The sequence below is a fragment of the Lactuca sativa genome, chromosome 2 (genome assembly GCF_002870075.4).
Source record: "Lactuca sativa cultivar Salinas chromosome 2, Lsat_Salinas_v11, whole genome shotgun sequence".
Lineage (NCBI taxonomy): Eukaryota > Viridiplantae > Streptophyta > Magnoliopsida > Asterales > Asteraceae > Lactuca > Lactuca sativa.
In genome coordinates, this window is record NC_056624.2 from 87,983,498 (window position 1) to 88,002,657 (window position 19,160).

Sequence of the window (19,160 nt, forward strand, 5' to 3'; positions counted from 1 at the left end):
TCTAAAGCCTTTGATTAAGAATCATCTACTTCTGACGAATCATCACACAAACCAGAGCTAGAATTAGAATCAATTTTAGCAGAACAAGCCACGATTGATGCTCGATTAGAAAAAAAGACCTTCAAATTGGTGGTACCGAAGCTTGAAATCTTTTTGATTATTGCAATTTCTAGGGTTTTTGATACCTTCCGATCGAACAAGAAGCTAGGCTTTTATCGACTGATTTTTCAAGATTACTCCATCTAATTACACCTTTTGATAAGTAGATAAATGAAATTTTTTCCTGGAAGATGCTGGGAATAAGATTGAGAGAAAATTTGGATTGAGAAAATTTGGGCAAGAACGATGAAAAAACTTCTAAACGTTAATTGATCAGATATCATCCATTGGAGTACACAATTCCTATTTTACCCCTCAGTGTCATCGAATTAATCCTAAACTTTAATAAATTTTCAAAATTGCCACCGCCTCTTATCAGATTGTATGTTTTGATCTCAGCCTTAGATTATTTTTGATCATAGGACATAAATAGGTCCCTATGTCTCACAAAATAATGTGTCTCATATATATATATATATATATATATATATATATATATATATATATATATATATATATATATATATATATATATATATAGGGAAGAGTTATATGGAAAATGAATGATTAGGGCAACACATATTTAAACCAATGAAAACATGACAACACATCACTTCCACAATAACTTCCACAATACATTACTTGTGAAGAAAGAAATAGACACGTGTCATTTGATTATTGGTTCCGGTAGATGTTGCCTTAGTTATTTATTTTCCATAGAACTCATTCCTATATATATATATATATATATATATATATATATATATATATATATATATATATATATCTTCCTAAATAAATCTTATGTGAATCTTAAATCTTATAGACAACCAGGTGTGGGCAACGCGGGTTCCGCGTTATCTGAGGTGGCACCCTAATAACGACGCCATAACGGGTGGAACACCGCCCCGCCTAGCCGTTATTAGGTGTTATGTTACGATATGTTATCACGACAGCAGGAGGTAATGCCGGTAAATTATTCAAATGGTCACAATTTCGACCGTTTTTTAAAACGGTCACTTATTAAAAAAAATTATTTACACTATGAATACATACAGTTTATATCATTATTAAATATAAAAAAACATAAATTTCTCTCAACTATATGAATCGTCTTCATCCGTATAATCTTTATTATTATTATTATTATTATTATTATTTTGCTTTTTAGGTTTTTAAATGTTTTTGTGTTTTGTTGTAATTTTTTTAATGTTGTTTTTAATTTAAGTTTTATTAAAATTTTATTTTTATTTTTTAAATATAAATAAATAAATAAAACAAATTTGAAATATTGAAAAGAAACATCAAAAGAAATAAAAAAATAAAAAATAATTGATATTGTGATATGTTATTAGATGTTGTCCATTTCCATTTTAATATGTATGAATAACACTATGTATGAATAACATGCTAATTTAGATGTAATATGAATTGTTGATTTAACAATTCGCTGTGCACTTTAACAACCCAACTCACACAAATAAAAATAAAAATATTCTGACAAGTAGATGCGCAAGACAATAAAGAAAAACCACATTCATACCCAGTTCAATACTCTCTCTCCCTCCACCAGCAGTCATCGAAATCGAAAAACCCAAAAGCTGTATACGAATTGACATTTATAATTTGATGCCATGGATAGACTTGTGAAAAACTACGAACTCAAAGCTTGCGGAATAGTGTAACAAAGCCCCTCTGACTGCTTTTCTACTGCTGTTGTTTTTGTTTCAACCAAGAAATAGTTGACCTCTCTCTCTACTCTACATGTCTAGAATCACATGGGTATTGATTTTGGGGGGGAATTTGGATCCGGAGAGAAAAAGGAGCGGTGGGTTGAGAAGTAAACAGGCCGGAAGAGGGTCGTGCCGGGGCAGTTAGAGTTCCGGAATCAACAACTTGTCTTCTCTCGTTATCTAGACCTTCCTTCTTAATCTCACTCCTGGTTTCGATATGGGTTATCTACTAAAAGAAGCATTGAAAACCCTATGCGGTGTCAACCAGTGGTCATATGCTATTTTCTGGAAGATCGGCTGCCAGAACCCTAAGTAAGTTCCCCTTAATCGCTCTTTCTCTTTCCCAATCTGGGAAAGTTAGTTTCTCTTTTGTTTTGTTGTATATTTTAGGTTATTTTTTCTGCTAATATTATATTATCTTATTTTAACCAAGTAGCGTTTTAGTTGTCTTTGACTCTTGAGGGCATTGAAATTAATCGCCTAGTTCGTTTGGTGAATCATGTCTGGTGGAATTTGGTAATAGTTTTGCCATTGATTCTATATGGGTAGAGTGTGTTTGTCTTGTTTAGCTTTTTGACTGTGCTGTGTTTGGTCTTGGATTCATATGTTTAGATTGTTTTGTTTTGTCGTGGTGCATCTTAGTGGTATTGTCTATTTTTGTTTGTATTCTTCTCCTGAGTCCATGTGTTGTAATGTGAGCATGGTGTGGTTTTTGTATAAAACCGCAACCGCAACGGAAATTGCGGTTTTTTAAAGCTAAAAACCGAAAATTGCGGTTTTGGTTATTTTTGCGGTTTTGCGGTTATTTCGGTTTTTAACCACAAAATGAGGTGGTACGGTTTTTCGGTTAAAAGGGTGCGGTTTTTCATGTTCAAAACAAAAAATGTAGTCGACTTTCATTTATTTCTAGATTTTCATTGCAAATAAATCACAATTTTGGTCTATTTTTATTCTTTCAAGTTGCATTTTATTAAGCGGAGTTGTACCGAAATTGAATTTTCCGTGCATACGAGAAAAGAGTCCAGCCGTGCATATTTCATTTCATTCAAACAATTAACAATATGTCTAACACTTACTAACAAACCATTTACACACCAAAAACTAAAGGAAACGACGAATTAGTGAGAAACGAATTGATTCAATTTTTTGGAGTCCCACTTCGTCAATGAAAGATGCGCATTCATTCGATTAGCTAATTTATTTTTATTAGTTAAATATAATTATTATAAATATTTAAATAATATATTAAATTATGCGGTTTGCGGTTATTTTGGTTAATTTGGTGTGGTTATTAAACATAAAACGGAACCGCACCGCAATTTTTCGGTTTTTCAAAATAAAAAACCGCACCATCGTTTTTTGTTTCAGTTTCGGTTATTCAGCTTCGGTTTATGCGGTTATTTTGGTTTTTTTGGGTTTTGGTTCGGTTTCTGCTCACCCCTACTTCCATCTATGCTTGCAACGACACTAGACAACGGTACAAGGGTACTTTCATTGATTTGTTATTATAGCATCCTACTTTTTCATTTCTTTCTTTTACAACATTATACATTGACCCAATAATAGCAATGTCTTAATAAAAAAATAAATTTAAAGGACAATGCTCTAATAGAAATAAATGGTATGATGATGCTATAATACACAAATAAATCAAAGTACATTATCATTTCTAGCATTTAGCCCAATTTTCAAATGATTGTGATATGCGATATACTAATTGTTCTTTACTTGCTAACTATTAACTAATTAATTACTTCTCATTTCTTATTGTAGATTTCTAATATGGGAAGAATGTTATTACGAACCTGTTATATATTCAAATGTTGGACATGGAGATGGAGGGAATAAAGTCCACTTGCTCGTAACCAAAATGATGAAGGACAACTACATCAATCTTTTAGGAGAAGGGTTTGTCTCCAAATATATATACATCCCTATTATAATAAATGAATAGTTTTAATCTCCTTTTGCCAAGTGTCACTCTAATACAAATCCTCATTAAAACATTATGCCTTGTGTCATGTAGATATATTAGGCAACTCATTTCAAAATTTAAATTTACATTTTCTAATTATATGTTAAATTTGAAGTTATAATAACTTTAAAATTTTGATATATCTCTTAATTAATAATTTATTTAAAATGACTTATTTAAAATAGTTGATTAATAATTATAATTTTTTATTATAAAAGTTTAATTAATTTTATAACCGTGGTTCCCACGGGTTATAAGCTAGTGTGTGTGTGTATATATATATATATATATATATATATATATATATATATATATATATATATATATATATAGTTTGCAATTTCCTTGTTTTATTATTTGTTTTTAGATTGGTTGGGAGGGTTGCATTCACTCGAAATCATCAGTGGATTATCTCAGATAACAAATTGCAATTGCCAGCTGTCCAGCCACCGGAGGTATATACTGCATTATTTTGAATATCAAGTTTAGTACTTGTCTTTAAAAGAAAGAAATTTGGTCAAATCAAATGTGTATATGCCTGACAGGTATCAAATGAAGTGTTTACACAATTCTCGGCTGGCATTCAGGTAAAGTAATTTTAGGTGCTTTTTCTTTTTGACTTAATGCAGAAAGAACAATTTTATAAAGAAGGTTAGGGAAATGAGGCTTTTGCTTTTCTATATTATTTCCTAACTTTGACAAATTTGGCCTCCTTAATTTTATTCCTTCATTTCCTTAAGTGTGTTGTCATTTTCTCAAAAGATTTTTTTCACATCATTTGGGAAAAAGGATAATATTGTACTGTATTTTTGGTAACAGACTATAGCAGTTATTCCGGTTCATCCTCATGGGGTTGTTCAACTTGGTTCATCATCAACTGTAAGTTCATCTTTATTTTTTATGTCATATTATTTAGTGATGCATCCTTAATAATTAGAGCTGAATGCAGGAAATAGCAATGTACTTTCATTTTTTTTATTATAACATCCTGCTTTCTTTTTCTTTTTCTTTCTATTCTAGCACTGTGTCACTGTCACCAATTAGTTTTCTTCTTTAGGCATTGTGCATTGAAGAATCTACCGATTATAGCATTGTACTTCCATTTTTTTTTTCTTATTAGGACATTGTAAGTTGGAAATTCTGCCCAATTATAGCAGTGAGAGTTGCTTTGTACTTGGATAACTTTGCTATTATTCGGTACATTTTTTTAAAATTTTTGTAAAACAAATAATGTAGGATGCCATTGTACACAGGTATGTGAAAGTACATTGCTATTAAGTTTGAGCTAAATGAAAGAAATAGCAATGTACTTTTATATAGGGTATCCTGCTTTGATTTCACTCCATTACAGCACTAAACTTCCAAAGTTTTCTTATTAAGGTATTGTAATTTGTAAAATATACGGAATTATAACATTTTAGGACCTTATACTTTGAACAATCTATCCAATTTTAGCAGTTAAAAGTCTTTGTATGTGGATGAGATTGATATAATATAATTGGGTAGATTTTTCAAAGTACAATGCTGTCATGGGAAGTAAGATGCTATAAATAAACAAATCAATAAAAACACATTGGTATTTGTTGCATTTAACCTTAGAAATTACATATAATAATCTTTAAATATGTGAAATTTGATGATTTTTGTTGATGTTTAGATTATGGAGAATGTGGGATTTGTGAATGACGTGAAAGGTTTAATTTGTCAACTTGGATGTGTTCCCGGTGCATTATTGTCAGAAAACTACATGAAAAGAGAAGCGCCTACTCATTCTCATTCATCGGGAAGCAGTGGGCATAGTTGTTTCTCTTTTAGCAGGCATATTGGAGATAACCATCATAACGGTTTGACTTTGAAAAGTCAACAAATTGAAAAGATCCCCAGCTACGATCATGAAATTGGTTTTGGCTCATTGTTGGGAAACTATCAGCCGGCATTGAGATTGATGGAGCAACGTATTTTATCAGAAGGAGATCATCATCATATTCATATTAATCACACTCCACCTCATGCTCACTTCTCTGGTAAGGCCTTTATTTTACTTTGTCTCCATCGGTTTAAAAAAATATTTTGAGAAAATGACAGCAGACTTGGGGAAATGGAACTGTGGAAAAATAACGAGGGCAGATTTGTAAAATGTTGAAGGTTATATGCTGTGTCATTGATACTAGGCCTGTATGATGCCATAAGCCCAAGTGTAGAACTCACTCCAAAAGCCAGCTTGTAGGAGGAGGCATAAAATGTTGTATGCATAAGATTTGTTTCTTTTCTAGACTGAACAGACCTTCATTTTACCCTTAGTTACATTTCACAATATTCTTTACATTTAACATAAGAGGAAAAAAGAAGTAAAGGTTTAGTGTCTTAATACATGAAGCTTCACCTATTAAGTCATTCTATCCTGATTAAGTCAAAAACAAAAAGCCATGTAGAGCTACCCGATCAGATTTAATGCATAACCCATTAATCTCATGAACTACAAAGAAAGGGCAGGATGTCTGTCTGGATAAATCATGTTTAAATATTTTTTTGACAGACATTAAACAAGCTTTTTAGTTATATTTTTGATGATGTCCCACTTTTTGCAAAATTTGTGACATTAACATCAGTTCCAAACATAATACAATGAAACGATACTACTGGGATTTAAGACACTTGATCTTGCAGGCAAGCAGATGAATGGAAAGCTGGAACATGAACTATTTGAAGCTCTGTCTATGTCCTCGGAAGAAGAACATTTAAAACCTCCATCAAGGGACGACTTATTTGATATCGTGGGTATGGATTTCAATGGAAATCAAAATAGCTGGGCTTATGAATATGAAGGAGAATCCAATAATAGCAGCAGCATTATTTATTCATCGATAATACCTAATGACCATCTTTTAGATGCAGTCGTCTCCAAAGTTCCCTCATCTTCAAAGCCAATTACAGATGATAACATTAACATGGGAGCAGGAGGGATTAATTTGATGCAAAGAGACTTGCTGGGTAACGGGGATACTAACTCTTCTATCATCTCATCACAAATCGCTTCTTGGACTGAAGATTTGGGAAAAACCGAGTATGCTAATAATAAGAGTAAGAGGCCCGATGATGAAATTGGGAAATCCAATCGTAAGAGGCTTAAACCGGGACAAAATCCGAGACCCAGACCCAAAGATCGCCAGATGATCCAAGATCGTGTAAAAGAATTAAGAGAAATCGTCCCAAATGGTGCCAAGGTAATTTAAAAAAAATAGCTTCTTATTATGTTCTAGTTGGAGTTCAACAAGAAGGGCACATTTAAATGATGTTTCAACAGCATTTGAGAAAACGAGGGCACATTTGGGAATAGAGTAATAAATAAAAAGTTAGGACTAATGAATTTCTTACTTACTGTGGCAATGCTATCCAAAACGCAAACCAATTTTCACTGTTACTAGATTTTTCAAAGCAGTAAGGGAAAAATTGGAAGTACAATACTGTTGTCGGATAGAAAGAAATGAAAGTAGGATGCTGTTATCTCACTTGTTTTTTATGTACCTAGTTAAAAGGGAACATTCATAAATAGCTGATAAGCTTAAATCTTGTCCCTAAAGTTCATTAAGTTAAAAAACAGAAGCTACTTGTTGTTGGTTTGGTGCAGATAATAGAAATCTTTTTTATGTTGTGTTTATAAACAGTGTAGCATCGATGCTTTGCTAGAACGAACCATCAAGCATATGCTTTTCTTGCAAAGTGTTACAAAGCATGCAGACAAGCTAAAACAAACAGGGGAATCCAAATCCAAATCCAAGGTATGGTACGATGGTGATGGATTCTTGTTTTATGTTTTACCATTTTATTCCATTTCCACCACACAACACAAGCTTTCGATGGCAAGGGCATCCATAAGTGTAAGTTTTTGTGGTAATTAATTGTTGTAGATTGCAAGCAAGGAGGGTCAGGGTGGGGTATTACTGAGGGATAACTTTGAAGGAGGGGCAACATGGGCATATGAGGTTGGTTCACAATCGATGGTGTGCCCTATTATAGTGGAGGATCTGAATTCCCCTCGTCAAATGCTTGTGGAGGTATGGTATACAGACAGCCTGCCTGTGTATATATAATGTTCTGTTTTCATATATCATCATATCTATATATGTGTTGGTTATGTGGTAGATGGTTTGTGAAGAAAGAGGTTCGTTTTTGGAGATAGCAGATGTGGTTAGAGGATTGGGATTGACAATCTTGAAGGGGGTGATGGAATCTCGGAATGACAAGATATGGGCCTACTTTACTGTAGAGGTAACCTTGCTTGGCTTACCTTGGTAATGTTGTTGAACTAGAAATTAGTTTGATATGAATGATATGATATAGTATTATCTGTGTAAGCAGGCTAACAGGGACGTGTCAAGGATGGAAATATTTATCTCGCTTGTTAGCCTCTTGGACCAATCTGCAAAAAATGGGTCCAGCAGCATCAGTGGGAATGGGAATGAACAATCTTTCCGGCAAGTGGCCACCAATACCATACAGTAATATCGTGGCTGCTGGGAGATGTTGAGAGCAGCTAGCTATTCTTCTGCCATGACCGACATCCATCGCAGCCTGGTTTTCTTGTAAGCCGACTGACAATAGAATAGAGTAGAATCTTGTGTAGCTTTATTGCCTGCCTGCCTGCATGTGTAGATGGATTATCATGTATTGTATTGTATTGTATTCATTGCTTGGTTGTGTGTGTTTGAAATAGTTTGCTCCTTGTTTTTTCTACTCAACACTCATTAGACTGACTAATCATTGCTGCTTTCTAGATCTCACTTAATGATCCTGCAGTTAATATACTAACTAACATGATTTGATAAGTCTTGTTAGAGTCTATGTTTTAAAAACCGGTCCGGGAACCGGTCAAGTGAGCGGTTCGCCTATTTCTGGACCGGAACGACCGATTTTTACAAAAAACCGGTTAAACGGAATAAAAACCATGGATCTAAAAGACGCATCATGGTACGAGACGTAGTGTAGCTGTTACGAAAATGTTTAAGGCGAGTTTGTTAGGCGTGACACCCAAATAAAGTGTCAAGGCGTGTCTTAGTGCGATATGGACATATGGTGAGTTTTATTCAAGGGTTTTTTTTTTTTTTTTTTTTTTTTTTTTTTTTTTAATTTAATTTAATTTTCTGATCCGGCCAAAAACAAATGAGTTTTTGTTATTTTTCATATTAAGTGTTAATATAACACTTCTAAAAACTTGATATATTTGATATAAATATATAATTATGTGATCTATTTTTTAAATGTATATAAAATACTTGCCTTGAAAAACGTCGTGGCTCGCCATGGTTTGAGGTTTGACCTTGCTGTCAAGCCACGTCTCATACTAATTAGAACCTTAATAAAACACATGGAAATGAAGCAATTTGTATAACAAACATCGGTGGAAATGAATCTTTTTGAAACATGTGTATTAAAACTCTTAAAATTGGACCCAACCAACGTTCGAACCAGTTAAAAAGTTGTATGTAAACTAATTAAGTATATAACACATTTTGAAACAATAATATATTATTATGTTTATTAAAACTATTATTATGTTTATTAAAACTGTTAAAATTGGATATGTTTCAAAAAATATATTATTCCAAACATACAAATGGTGTAAACTAATTAAATATATATTACATTTTTAAACAATAATATATTATTATGTGTATTAAAACTGTTAAAATTGGGTAGGTTTCAAAAATTAAGGTTTCTTCTAATATTTTGTTTCAAACCTTTTACAATACATATGGAACCTTGATCTAACAAGAACCACCACCAGATTTATACAAGGGTGAACTCATACTTATAGATCTGTAAAAGATAAAATTTCATTTTTAACTTCCAAAAAAATTTGTAATAAAATTTCCTAATCAAATCTTGTAGTCTCCAACTTTAGCACTTATTTCAATAAATAGGTAAATATGTATTCTTTTAGCATCGTATGCATACTCATTTGGTGATAAAGTATGAATCACAAATCAATGTGCATCTTATTCCTGCTCAAAATTGCCAACAAAAAAAGCATTGCTATCATATGCATACTCATTCAATTATTTATTAATATAAAAAAAACTATAAAAAAAAAACTAAAACCCAAAAGTAATTATGTCAATTATATATTACTTATCACAATTATCATCAACTTCTATTATAACGAAATAACAAAAAATAAAAGACATTTCAACAAACAATTTGTGAGCATTTCAACAAACCAAATTTATATGCCAAAAAGTAAAAGTACATTTTCATGACACCTTTGATATACACAAACAAATGACCTTGGTTTACAACAAGACCTCCTTATTGTTTAGAATTTCAAATGTTTTCTGCAATCATGTATCTCATATTACAACCTTTAAGAAGTGGACCAGTACATTTAAAAAATCATGGAATTAAGCAAATCAAATTCCATATGTGGTAAAACCACTTAAAATCTCTAGATACAACAATGCTTGTAATGTTACGTGGGTAAAAATTAATTATATTGAAAAGGTAATATGAGCAAAATCCACCTGCTGCATTAAAGCCTGTATGCTAGCTAGTATTAACTTCTAACATATCAAGATTTGCACGAAATTATATACTTACTAGGTGTGTAACCCGTGTATTACACGAGTTGATTTAAAAAAGATTAAACATTAAAGTGTAAACGAAAAATATTTTTTAATGTACAACTTTAAAATAAGAAAGAAACATATTTATTACAATTTAATATTATATATATATATATATATATATATATATTTAATACTTTACATATATAAGTATATGACTTTAATTTTAAAAATTGAAACAAACCAAAAATTGACAAGTGAATAATATTTATTTCAAAAATACCACAAAATGACAAATGTCAAAACTCATAAGAGATTGACATGTGACAAAAAAAACCTTCATTTATTAAGAAGGATTTAAAAATAAAGTATCACCCAAAAGACTTCACTTAGAAAATTAATGTATCCCTACCATTCCATTCACCTGCTAGTTCGACGTGTTGCCTCACTTTTTACATAAGAATAATTGTGAGAAGATTATAAACTTCTGAAAATAGCTTAATTTTGAAAAAAGCTAAAACAAAACAACCATAATGTTCTTTTACAAACACATATATTTAAATCACATACTAATCCATTGAGAAAGAAAGCAGCCATTGAAAAAGAAAGCATAAATCTTTTACAAACAAATATATTTAAACCATTCATTGAGAAAGAAAGCACAAAATACCAATCATTAATATTTTACAAATTGATTTTGGAATTATCAGGTGTATTCCATAATAATCATCTAAAGAAATCAAAACAACTCCATGTTGCATTCAGGCTATAAAAAACAATCAAACATATTAAAAAACATGTGAATCATAGAATATTATGATATTTTTATCTTAAATCCAGAAGAACCAAAGAACAAAGTCTAGATTCAGGAAGATTAAACCTTAAACATGAGTCGTTATGTCATGGCGCACACTCAAACTGTACGTCTCCATTGGGTAACGCCGCGTCGTGGTACTTTCATAGCCACGACGTGGCCGTCTAAAATCCTTTATTTTGAGCTTGAAAGGCATAACAACAAAAGAAGCATATGCATGGAACTTGGCGTTACACCTAATTCTCATGGCGACATAGTGCATTAAATTCAACCATTTTATAGGGGATTAAAAAAGATAACAAACAACATTATGAAAATATAATTGTTAAGTCTAGTATTTTTTTTAGTGTTGTGTTTGAATCATTATGCAAAAGATTTTGCAATTTTGTATCATTTGTCTTTTACTTGTATATGCAAAATGGATGTTTGATTTCGTAGTTATTTGTCTAGGCTCCGCAACTTTAGTTAATTTGTTTTGACAGGATGTCTTAGCTTAGGTGTCATGTCCTGATTGGTCATTGCCTAACCGAATCCCTTAGGTTCACCTATATAAGGGATGTTAGTTAGAGATAGAGAGAGATTACCTTTTGAGAGAGGTTCTTATATCATATATAATCAAACTTCTTTTACTCTCTAATCAAATTTGGATCTTATTTATGTTGTTGTGTTCAGTCAATTTCATTACATAAATCATGATTTCTATCTTTTAGAATCTCAACGATCCTACAAGTGGTCTCAAAGCAAGGATTTCTCTGAGCTCTTTTCAAATCCCCAAATACATTTGTGTTCTTCGAGTTTTCATATGTTACTTTGAATTTCTAGATTTGTTCTGTATTTTGCAATCATATTGCAATTTGACCAGGAAATTCTGATTCTAAATCGTGTTTGGATTTGAATTTTGTTTTTGCTTAGTGATTTGATTCTTACTCAAAAGTTAATTCGAAATCATGTCTAAAGAAGATTCTCACCCAATCACTTTAAATCTGCCAAGTAGTATTGAATCTACTACTAGAATTCCAATTTTCATTCCTAAAGACTTTGAAGTTTGGGTTCTACACTTTGAAGACTATATCATTGGAATTGAAAATCATGGTTTGTATATCTAGAAATCCATCACTAGTGGTCCGATTCAATGTTCAAAGACAAAACAAATTGTTCATACTCAAGTTGAACTGAATAACATCATTGCCAATCATACTAGTTTACCCAAATATGAGAAGGAGAGACTTCAAAATTATTTAAGGGAAAAATAGAGTTACATTTTTCACTTCCGTCTAACACTTTCAGACTTGTGAGCTCTTACAAATAGGTAAATGAAATCTGGAAATGTCTAAAGAACTTATATTCTGGAGATGATGATCAAATTCACTATGTTCAAACTTCTCTTCTGTTAGAGTTTGGTTCCTTTAAACAGAAAGTTGGAGAGTTAATCACTTAAGTTTTAGAGAGATATAATCATCTATTAAGCAGAATGTTGACATATAACTTTCCAAGACAGTCAATAGAAGAGAAATTTAATCTCATGAATAGTATGAGTTCTGAATGGAAGATGCTCACCTCAACTATGAAGGCGCATGGACAATTCAAAGACTATTCATTAGCACAAGTTGTTGGACTTTTGAAAAGTCACGAAGATAAGGTTATGGAGAATGAAAGCCAATTGTGGATGCATGATCGTTGGTTCTAGTTATGAAGGGAAAGAAATCAAAAGAAAGTGTTGATAATTCTAACTCAGATGCAACTAAAAACGAATTCACAAGCAAAGAGAAAGCTCTCATGGTCAGTAAGCCAAAAAAGTTCTTCAAGAATAATTTCTCAAAATTAGAGGTAATAATGGGAGAATTTATGGTGGTGGGAATGGATACAAATGAGGAAACTTATATTCTGAGAAAACTAAAAGTGAAGGAGTCAAGAGTAATCAACATGAAGAAGAGAAGGAAAAGAAACTATTAGGAGATTCAGGTTTCAACTATAATTACTGCAATGAGAAAAATCACTTTTCTAGAGAGTGCATGTTGAGAAAGTAAAATGAGAATTTATTTTTTGAAGATCTAGGGAAGTTAAAAATTCAAGGAAAAACATTAGTCGTAGAGGAAGATGATAGAGATGAAGGAAACACTGAGACCTGGTCAACAAATTCAGCAGATGAGGAGGTTTGCAAGCCAACTCATGGTGTTCACTTTGCTGCAAACACATCCGAAGAAGCAAAAGGAGGAAAGTGTTTCATGGTTAAAGGTACAAGTTCAAAAAGTCAAAGATATTATTCATGAAGGGTCTAGTTAGTGGTTTGGTCTAAGCTTACATTGTAATAAGTTCTTTTGAGTCTTTATGGAATTTTGGTAGGTTGTTTGTGTTTACGGCCGTAAGCCTATTTACGGCCGTAAACCCGGTGTCCGGCCCAAGTCCACTATATATAGGGGTTGTTTAGGTCATTAATGGTTGTTGATGCCACAAGAGTTCACGGTCATAGAGACCAAGTTGTACTAGGCGTTTTATGCAATATAAGCGTGTGCAAGCTTGTTTCAATTCTGTTTCTACCTTGTTTCTTATTCTATTTGATTGTGTGATTGCTTGATCATTGGTAAAGATCCATTTTCAGGACCTTACAATTGGTATCAGAGCAAGAACGGTGTCAAAGCTGATGGGTTTTGGTCATAAGAACATCCTATGTGCTCATACAAACCCTAATGCTTGGATCTAGGTTTCTCTATTGTACATGCAAGTTATCCAAGACTATAAACCCTAATTCTAGCATACAAGTAATCATATTAACATAAGAATGGGTTTAAGATATTACCTTGATTGTTATGTAGCAATAACAATCACAATTCCTCCTTGTAATGACTTTAGAAAGCTTAGAGTCACAAATGTCACTCTTCTAATGGTTCACAAACACCAATAGCAAGAGGATGAAGAGGAGAGAGGATGGAGGCTGCCCAAAAACGTGTTCTAACCCTAGAAGAGAAGTTCCCCACGTTTTTGAGCCTTAAGGGTTCTTTATATAGTGAGGCTATTAGGGTTATCTAACAAGGAAACCCTAATTTGGATGCTTAAGCCCTAAGCAACCCATGGACTCCTTTAATTAAGGCCTTGGACGATTTCTTCTTGGGTTTCCCCATAGAATTCTTCCACTCCTTAATATAAGGCAATCCATGGCCCAAATTGCAATTATCTTATAATTACAATTCCATTCCCTTAAGTTTAAATAATCTCTTTTAGTCACAAAACTAATTACCAATTAATTATTGACTAATATTAATTAAACAATATGATTTCTCTTTTAATATATTATTCTCATAATATATTAATAAATCATATTTAATCCTTTTTCTCCATAATTCATCTTATCAAGTTGCTTTGGTGAAGGCAACCCAAAAGGACCATGCACCATCGGGTCAAGTACATACCAAAATAGTTATGGACTTAGACACTAATCCAACAGTCTCCCACTTGGATAAGTCTAATAACTATTATGCGTATGACTTCAGATCCTGATCTGCAATCGTAGCTTTCCAAAGCCGCTGTCAACTCTGATCCTATCAGATACACGTGTCCTTTAGATAAGGGATCATATATTCCTCCATTCTAGATATCATATGAGATATGATTTTAAATCATTCTCTTTGTACTATTTCTCGACTTCCGATTTATGACGACTGACTAATTGAACAAATCAAATTAGCCCTAGCCTGACCGAGAATTTACGTTTGTCATCACTAAATCATCGAGGGGCCCAAAGATATCGCTTTTATCCTACTTTGGATAAAAGGAACGGATAAACTTTGATACAATGCTTGCTTGCACTCACTCACCGAATCACACACAATAATATGTTTTATAAAACCAAGTTACTAGTGCGTTTACATATTATCAATGTGCAACTGATTTGCAAGATACAACTCACACATCTCGGTTTCAAGAATATAAGATGTTATCGTCTCACCAATCACTCGTGATACAATTCATGGAGTGATCCAAGTGAGCGTGAGTTTAATCCAATGCTCAAATCATATTCATAAACACTCATGAACGTTGCAACAAACATTTGCTTATGTCTAATGCTCTTTAGACAATCCACACACCAATTCACGACAGTCTTTTTTCATATCTACTTCCAACATATGAACGACCGTGGTCCGTTTGAATAATTTGACTGTTCTTAACCAATTAAATTATTTAGGAAGTCAAAACATGCTAATGTGAAACATAAGAATAATACTAATCCCATATGGCCTCAAACCTTTGAGTATAAATAAAACACCTTTTATTTATCACCATATCGATTACTCATTATTTTGTCATTTCGGGTAATCAACTTCTTACTTGAATTATTACACTTGTCCCATGCTCTTAGCATGCACACAATGTTTACCTATGGTTCTTACTTTGTGAAATAGATCAAATTGAACACATTTCCAACCATTCTCATTTCGCAACTCCAAATCCTTTTTCATAAGTGAAAGAATATCAAATTCTTGCCACTTATTGAATATGCTAGATTCTAACATTTTATGCAATGATCCTTTCGTAATGTCACTGCACCAAAGTCACAAAGACTGTTGCCAATGATATTACAAAGTCTTCTATCGGAGATTGTTACAAGAGAATTCCTTAGATATGATGTCTCTCACTCAAAGTACATTCCTTTGAACATCCTTTTGCATAAAAGTTTCTAATCTAGACATAGATTTTCAATATTCAATTCCCAATATGGACACGCTTCCATATTTTCCATATGACAACTCATTCTTAATAGAATCTTATCTATTCATAATAATGTCGATATGGTCCATCCGATATGGAAACATTTCCATATTTTCCAATACTATACTTCCAACTACTCAGAAGCAACCAATCCTCATCGAACTTTGGATTGTCCTTTGATAGTTGTTTAATTATTTTAGTCAAAACTGATTCTAGTCCTTTTTCCCTCTAAATGCGCTAGACATTTGGAAAATTTTAGAATGGTCAAATATTATAGCATTCACAATCAATCCTATACCCGAAGCATATGGGACACGATGCATAATGTCTTACATAAAGATTTGATATTTTATCAATCTTCTGCATAATATTTTATTTGCTATGTTCTCAAAATTTGAATTGTGAAGAGGAATGCCGTAATCATAATCGAAATTTTAAGAACACACTATGTACCTTTGACTAAATTTATTAACATTCCACAACCTAAGCCTTTAGATTTGAAATGAAGCATAATATTCTCTCCCTTAATTATAGCAAAACAACTTTACAACCTTTACTACTTTGCAAGGTATAACTCTTGTTTTCTATAATTAATATTGCCAACTTGCAATACGTGCCTTGATAATCATACAATCATAACATTTATGCTCCCACTATCATGATGATTATTACAAAACATAACACTTGTGCTCCCACTAGCTTTGACATGTATTCAGAAACAACTTAACTTTCAGAAAAACAATACCTATTGAATTTATTAAGTCCATGTTTCTAATATTTAATGCTTTGATAATCTTTTATCAAGGACTCTTAAACTTATACACCTTTGCCTTCGATAGTTCATATGTGTGTCTAAACAATTAAGACTAATTGCCAAACCTCACAATTCAAATTATGGAAAGGGATACCGTAACCATAATCGAATTCGAGATGGCAATTTTACAATCACTATCTTCTTAAAATCTTTCTTAGTGAAAGCATTTCCTCACAGTCATTTTCATGAAGGAGGAAATCTTATGACACTTAGATTTAAATGGTGTATGTGTTCCTATCCATGTAAATTTGTTAAAACCAAAGTTTACGACAAATTCAAACTCATATGGACTGAACTTTCTTAATCTTGATTTCTTGCCTTATGGTAGCACAACTGCCCACCATGTCTTCCAAGTAGTTAAGCAGCTCACCTTTTCCTATCAATGTACTTTCCATTGATCAAGGTGCCTGCCTTTTATGCGTTCAAATGAGAACTCATAGAACTCACATGCATAATTTACTCAATTGGAATGGCACATAAACAAAATAATGTCAACACGATAGGTTGTAAACCTCAACTCGTGTGCTAGTGATGATCGATAAGGTTTATTTTGATTTGTTCTTGAAACGTTTCAAGACAATTAAGACTCCCACTGACTCCTTGACCTTTAAGATTCTCTTGTCAATAACCATTTCTTGACAACCAAATATTCAAGAGTTAATGTAGTTTTATCAAAACACTTCATAAATTGGTTCTAGTTGGTCTTTGTCTTATCCAAGACATCACAACTTTCCACATTTGATGAAGTTATAAACCTTCTTAATATTAATCACTCAATGTCATAATCTTAACTCTAAGACTTGTTTTGGAACGAAGTATGATTGACTTCTTGATTTAACCATTTCTTCAATTCTTGATTCCTCTTCTTAGACATACAATTGTACTAAGACTCAATTAGAGGATCAATTGAGACATGGTTCTTAATCATTAAGACCCATCATAAAACGTAATAAAGGTACTCTCCCTTCTTCTTAGAATGGAGAAACTTTTATCTTTCTGCCTACTTGATTTTTCTTATTCGTTTTGCTATTGACTTAAACCTTTTTAATCAATTCCGAATTTACACTTAATCTTATAAGTATAATCATATTTACTAAACTTTTAGTAAAACATAACGAATATCTTTGTTACTCTTATGGTGGACTTGATCAATACGCAACTTTGTGTACTTGATCTCTTAGTCCTTCACTTGACACTTTGTCAATGAATTAGTCTAATTATGAAAATTTTCATTCATCGTGCAACCAAGTTGCATGATTCCAAGTTTCTGTCCAATTGAAACTTGAGTGATGAGAAACTCTCCTTATTTGGTAAATTTTCGACATTTCCATAACTAAGAATTAAATCCATTATTGCTAATAATAGAAACATCCAAACATCAATTTTTCATATATGCCATTGCAAGGATAAATAAATAATATAAAATCAAAATTTATTTTATTGCAGAAAAAATTTTGTCCTTACAATGCAATTCATTGAAAAACTATGTTAATACATATTTCTAATTCTAACTCTAAGTAGTAGCTCAAGAATCTAATCTTCGAGAAATGCGATCGAAATCCATTCCTTCACGGTTAGATTCTGCTCACTTCTTCCCTTAAGTCTCCTCTCTTTTATTCGATCCTACAAAACATCAATTGTAATCTTATCACATTATGTATTAAGAATCTAGAATAGAAGCTTAAAAGAGTTAGTCAATAGATTTTACCTAAAGCACAGCCATATGTTTTGACTCTCCCATCTCTTAGATCTCTTAGGTAAATAGGGCAGCTTCGTCTCCAATGCCCCTTCTCTTGGCAATAAAAGCAAATTGACTCTTTTGGAACGGAACATGGAACTACTTCAAACATTGCCTTTCTCTTATGATCAAACTTTTCGATCATAGCATGTATTTCGTTGCCATTGTCTATATCCACAGAGGTCTTGAAAGCAGATTCACCAATCAACTTTGCTTTTCTATTGCGCCAAACCATTGCTGATTCAGCAGCAATAAGCATATAGGTGAGATCTATAAGGGTCACGTCGCAGTTCATCATATAGTACTCTCTTACGAACTCACTATATGAGTTAGGAAGTGACTGAAGAACCCAATCAACAGCCATCTCCTCACAGACAACGGATCCCAACATTCTTAACCTATCAATGTGTGACTTCATCCCTAGGATGTGTGCACACACCGACTTTCCTTATTTACGTTTACTTGCCAAAAGGGCTTGAGTGAGCTTGAACTTTTCAAGCCTTCGAACTTGTGGGTTAGGGAGAATAATTGGAGGAGGAGGAGGAAGTGAAGCATGATCTCTTGTTCCTCGATCGAACCGTGGAATATCATCTTCATGTGGAATGCTTGTTCCATGGGATTTAGGAAGACCATAGTTGTCGTACTTTGACATCTTCAAAACGGGAGAAAACGAATTCAAGTTAGTTGATTGATTGAGTCCTTAGTAAATCACCCAAATGAGAT

The 19,160-nt window shown here is 32.6% G+C and overlaps 1 protein-coding gene across 1 annotated transcript; it reads left to right on the top strand.

Annotated features, from left to right (window-relative positions):
- The first annotated feature begins 1,583 nt into the window (after window positions 1-1,583).
- Window positions 1,584-8,520, top strand: LOC111895907 (transcription factor LHW). The gene is made up of 11 exons (XM_023891953.3): window positions 1,584-2,144; window positions 3,606-3,740; window positions 4,175-4,262; window positions 4,353-4,394; window positions 4,627-4,686; window positions 5,465-5,831; window positions 6,475-7,031; window positions 7,473-7,586; window positions 7,716-7,862; window positions 7,951-8,076; window positions 8,167-8,520. The coding sequence occupies exons 1-11, from the start codon at window positions 2,050-2,052 to the stop codon at window positions 8,308-8,310; spliced, it is 1,875 nt and encodes a 624-aa protein (XP_023747721.1). The 5' UTR covers window positions 1,584-2,049; the 3' UTR covers window positions 8,311-8,520.
- Window positions 8,521-19,160: the final 10,640 nt, after the last annotated feature.

Bases quoted from the DNA above. Each gene is read 5' to 3' on its own strand.
- LOC111895907 (XM_023891953.3), top strand. From the start codon at position 2,050: ATGGGTTATCTACTAAAAGAAGCATTGAAAACCCTATGCGGTGTCAAC. The intron at 2,145-3,605 runs GTAAGTTCCCCT...TTCTTATTGTAG, and splicing joins ATCGGCTGCCAGAACCCTAA to ATTTCTAATATGGGAAGAAT. The intron at 7,863-7,950 runs GTATGGTATACA...GTTATGTGGTAG, and splicing joins CTCGTCAAATGCTTGTGGAG to ATGGTTTGTGAAGAAAGAGG.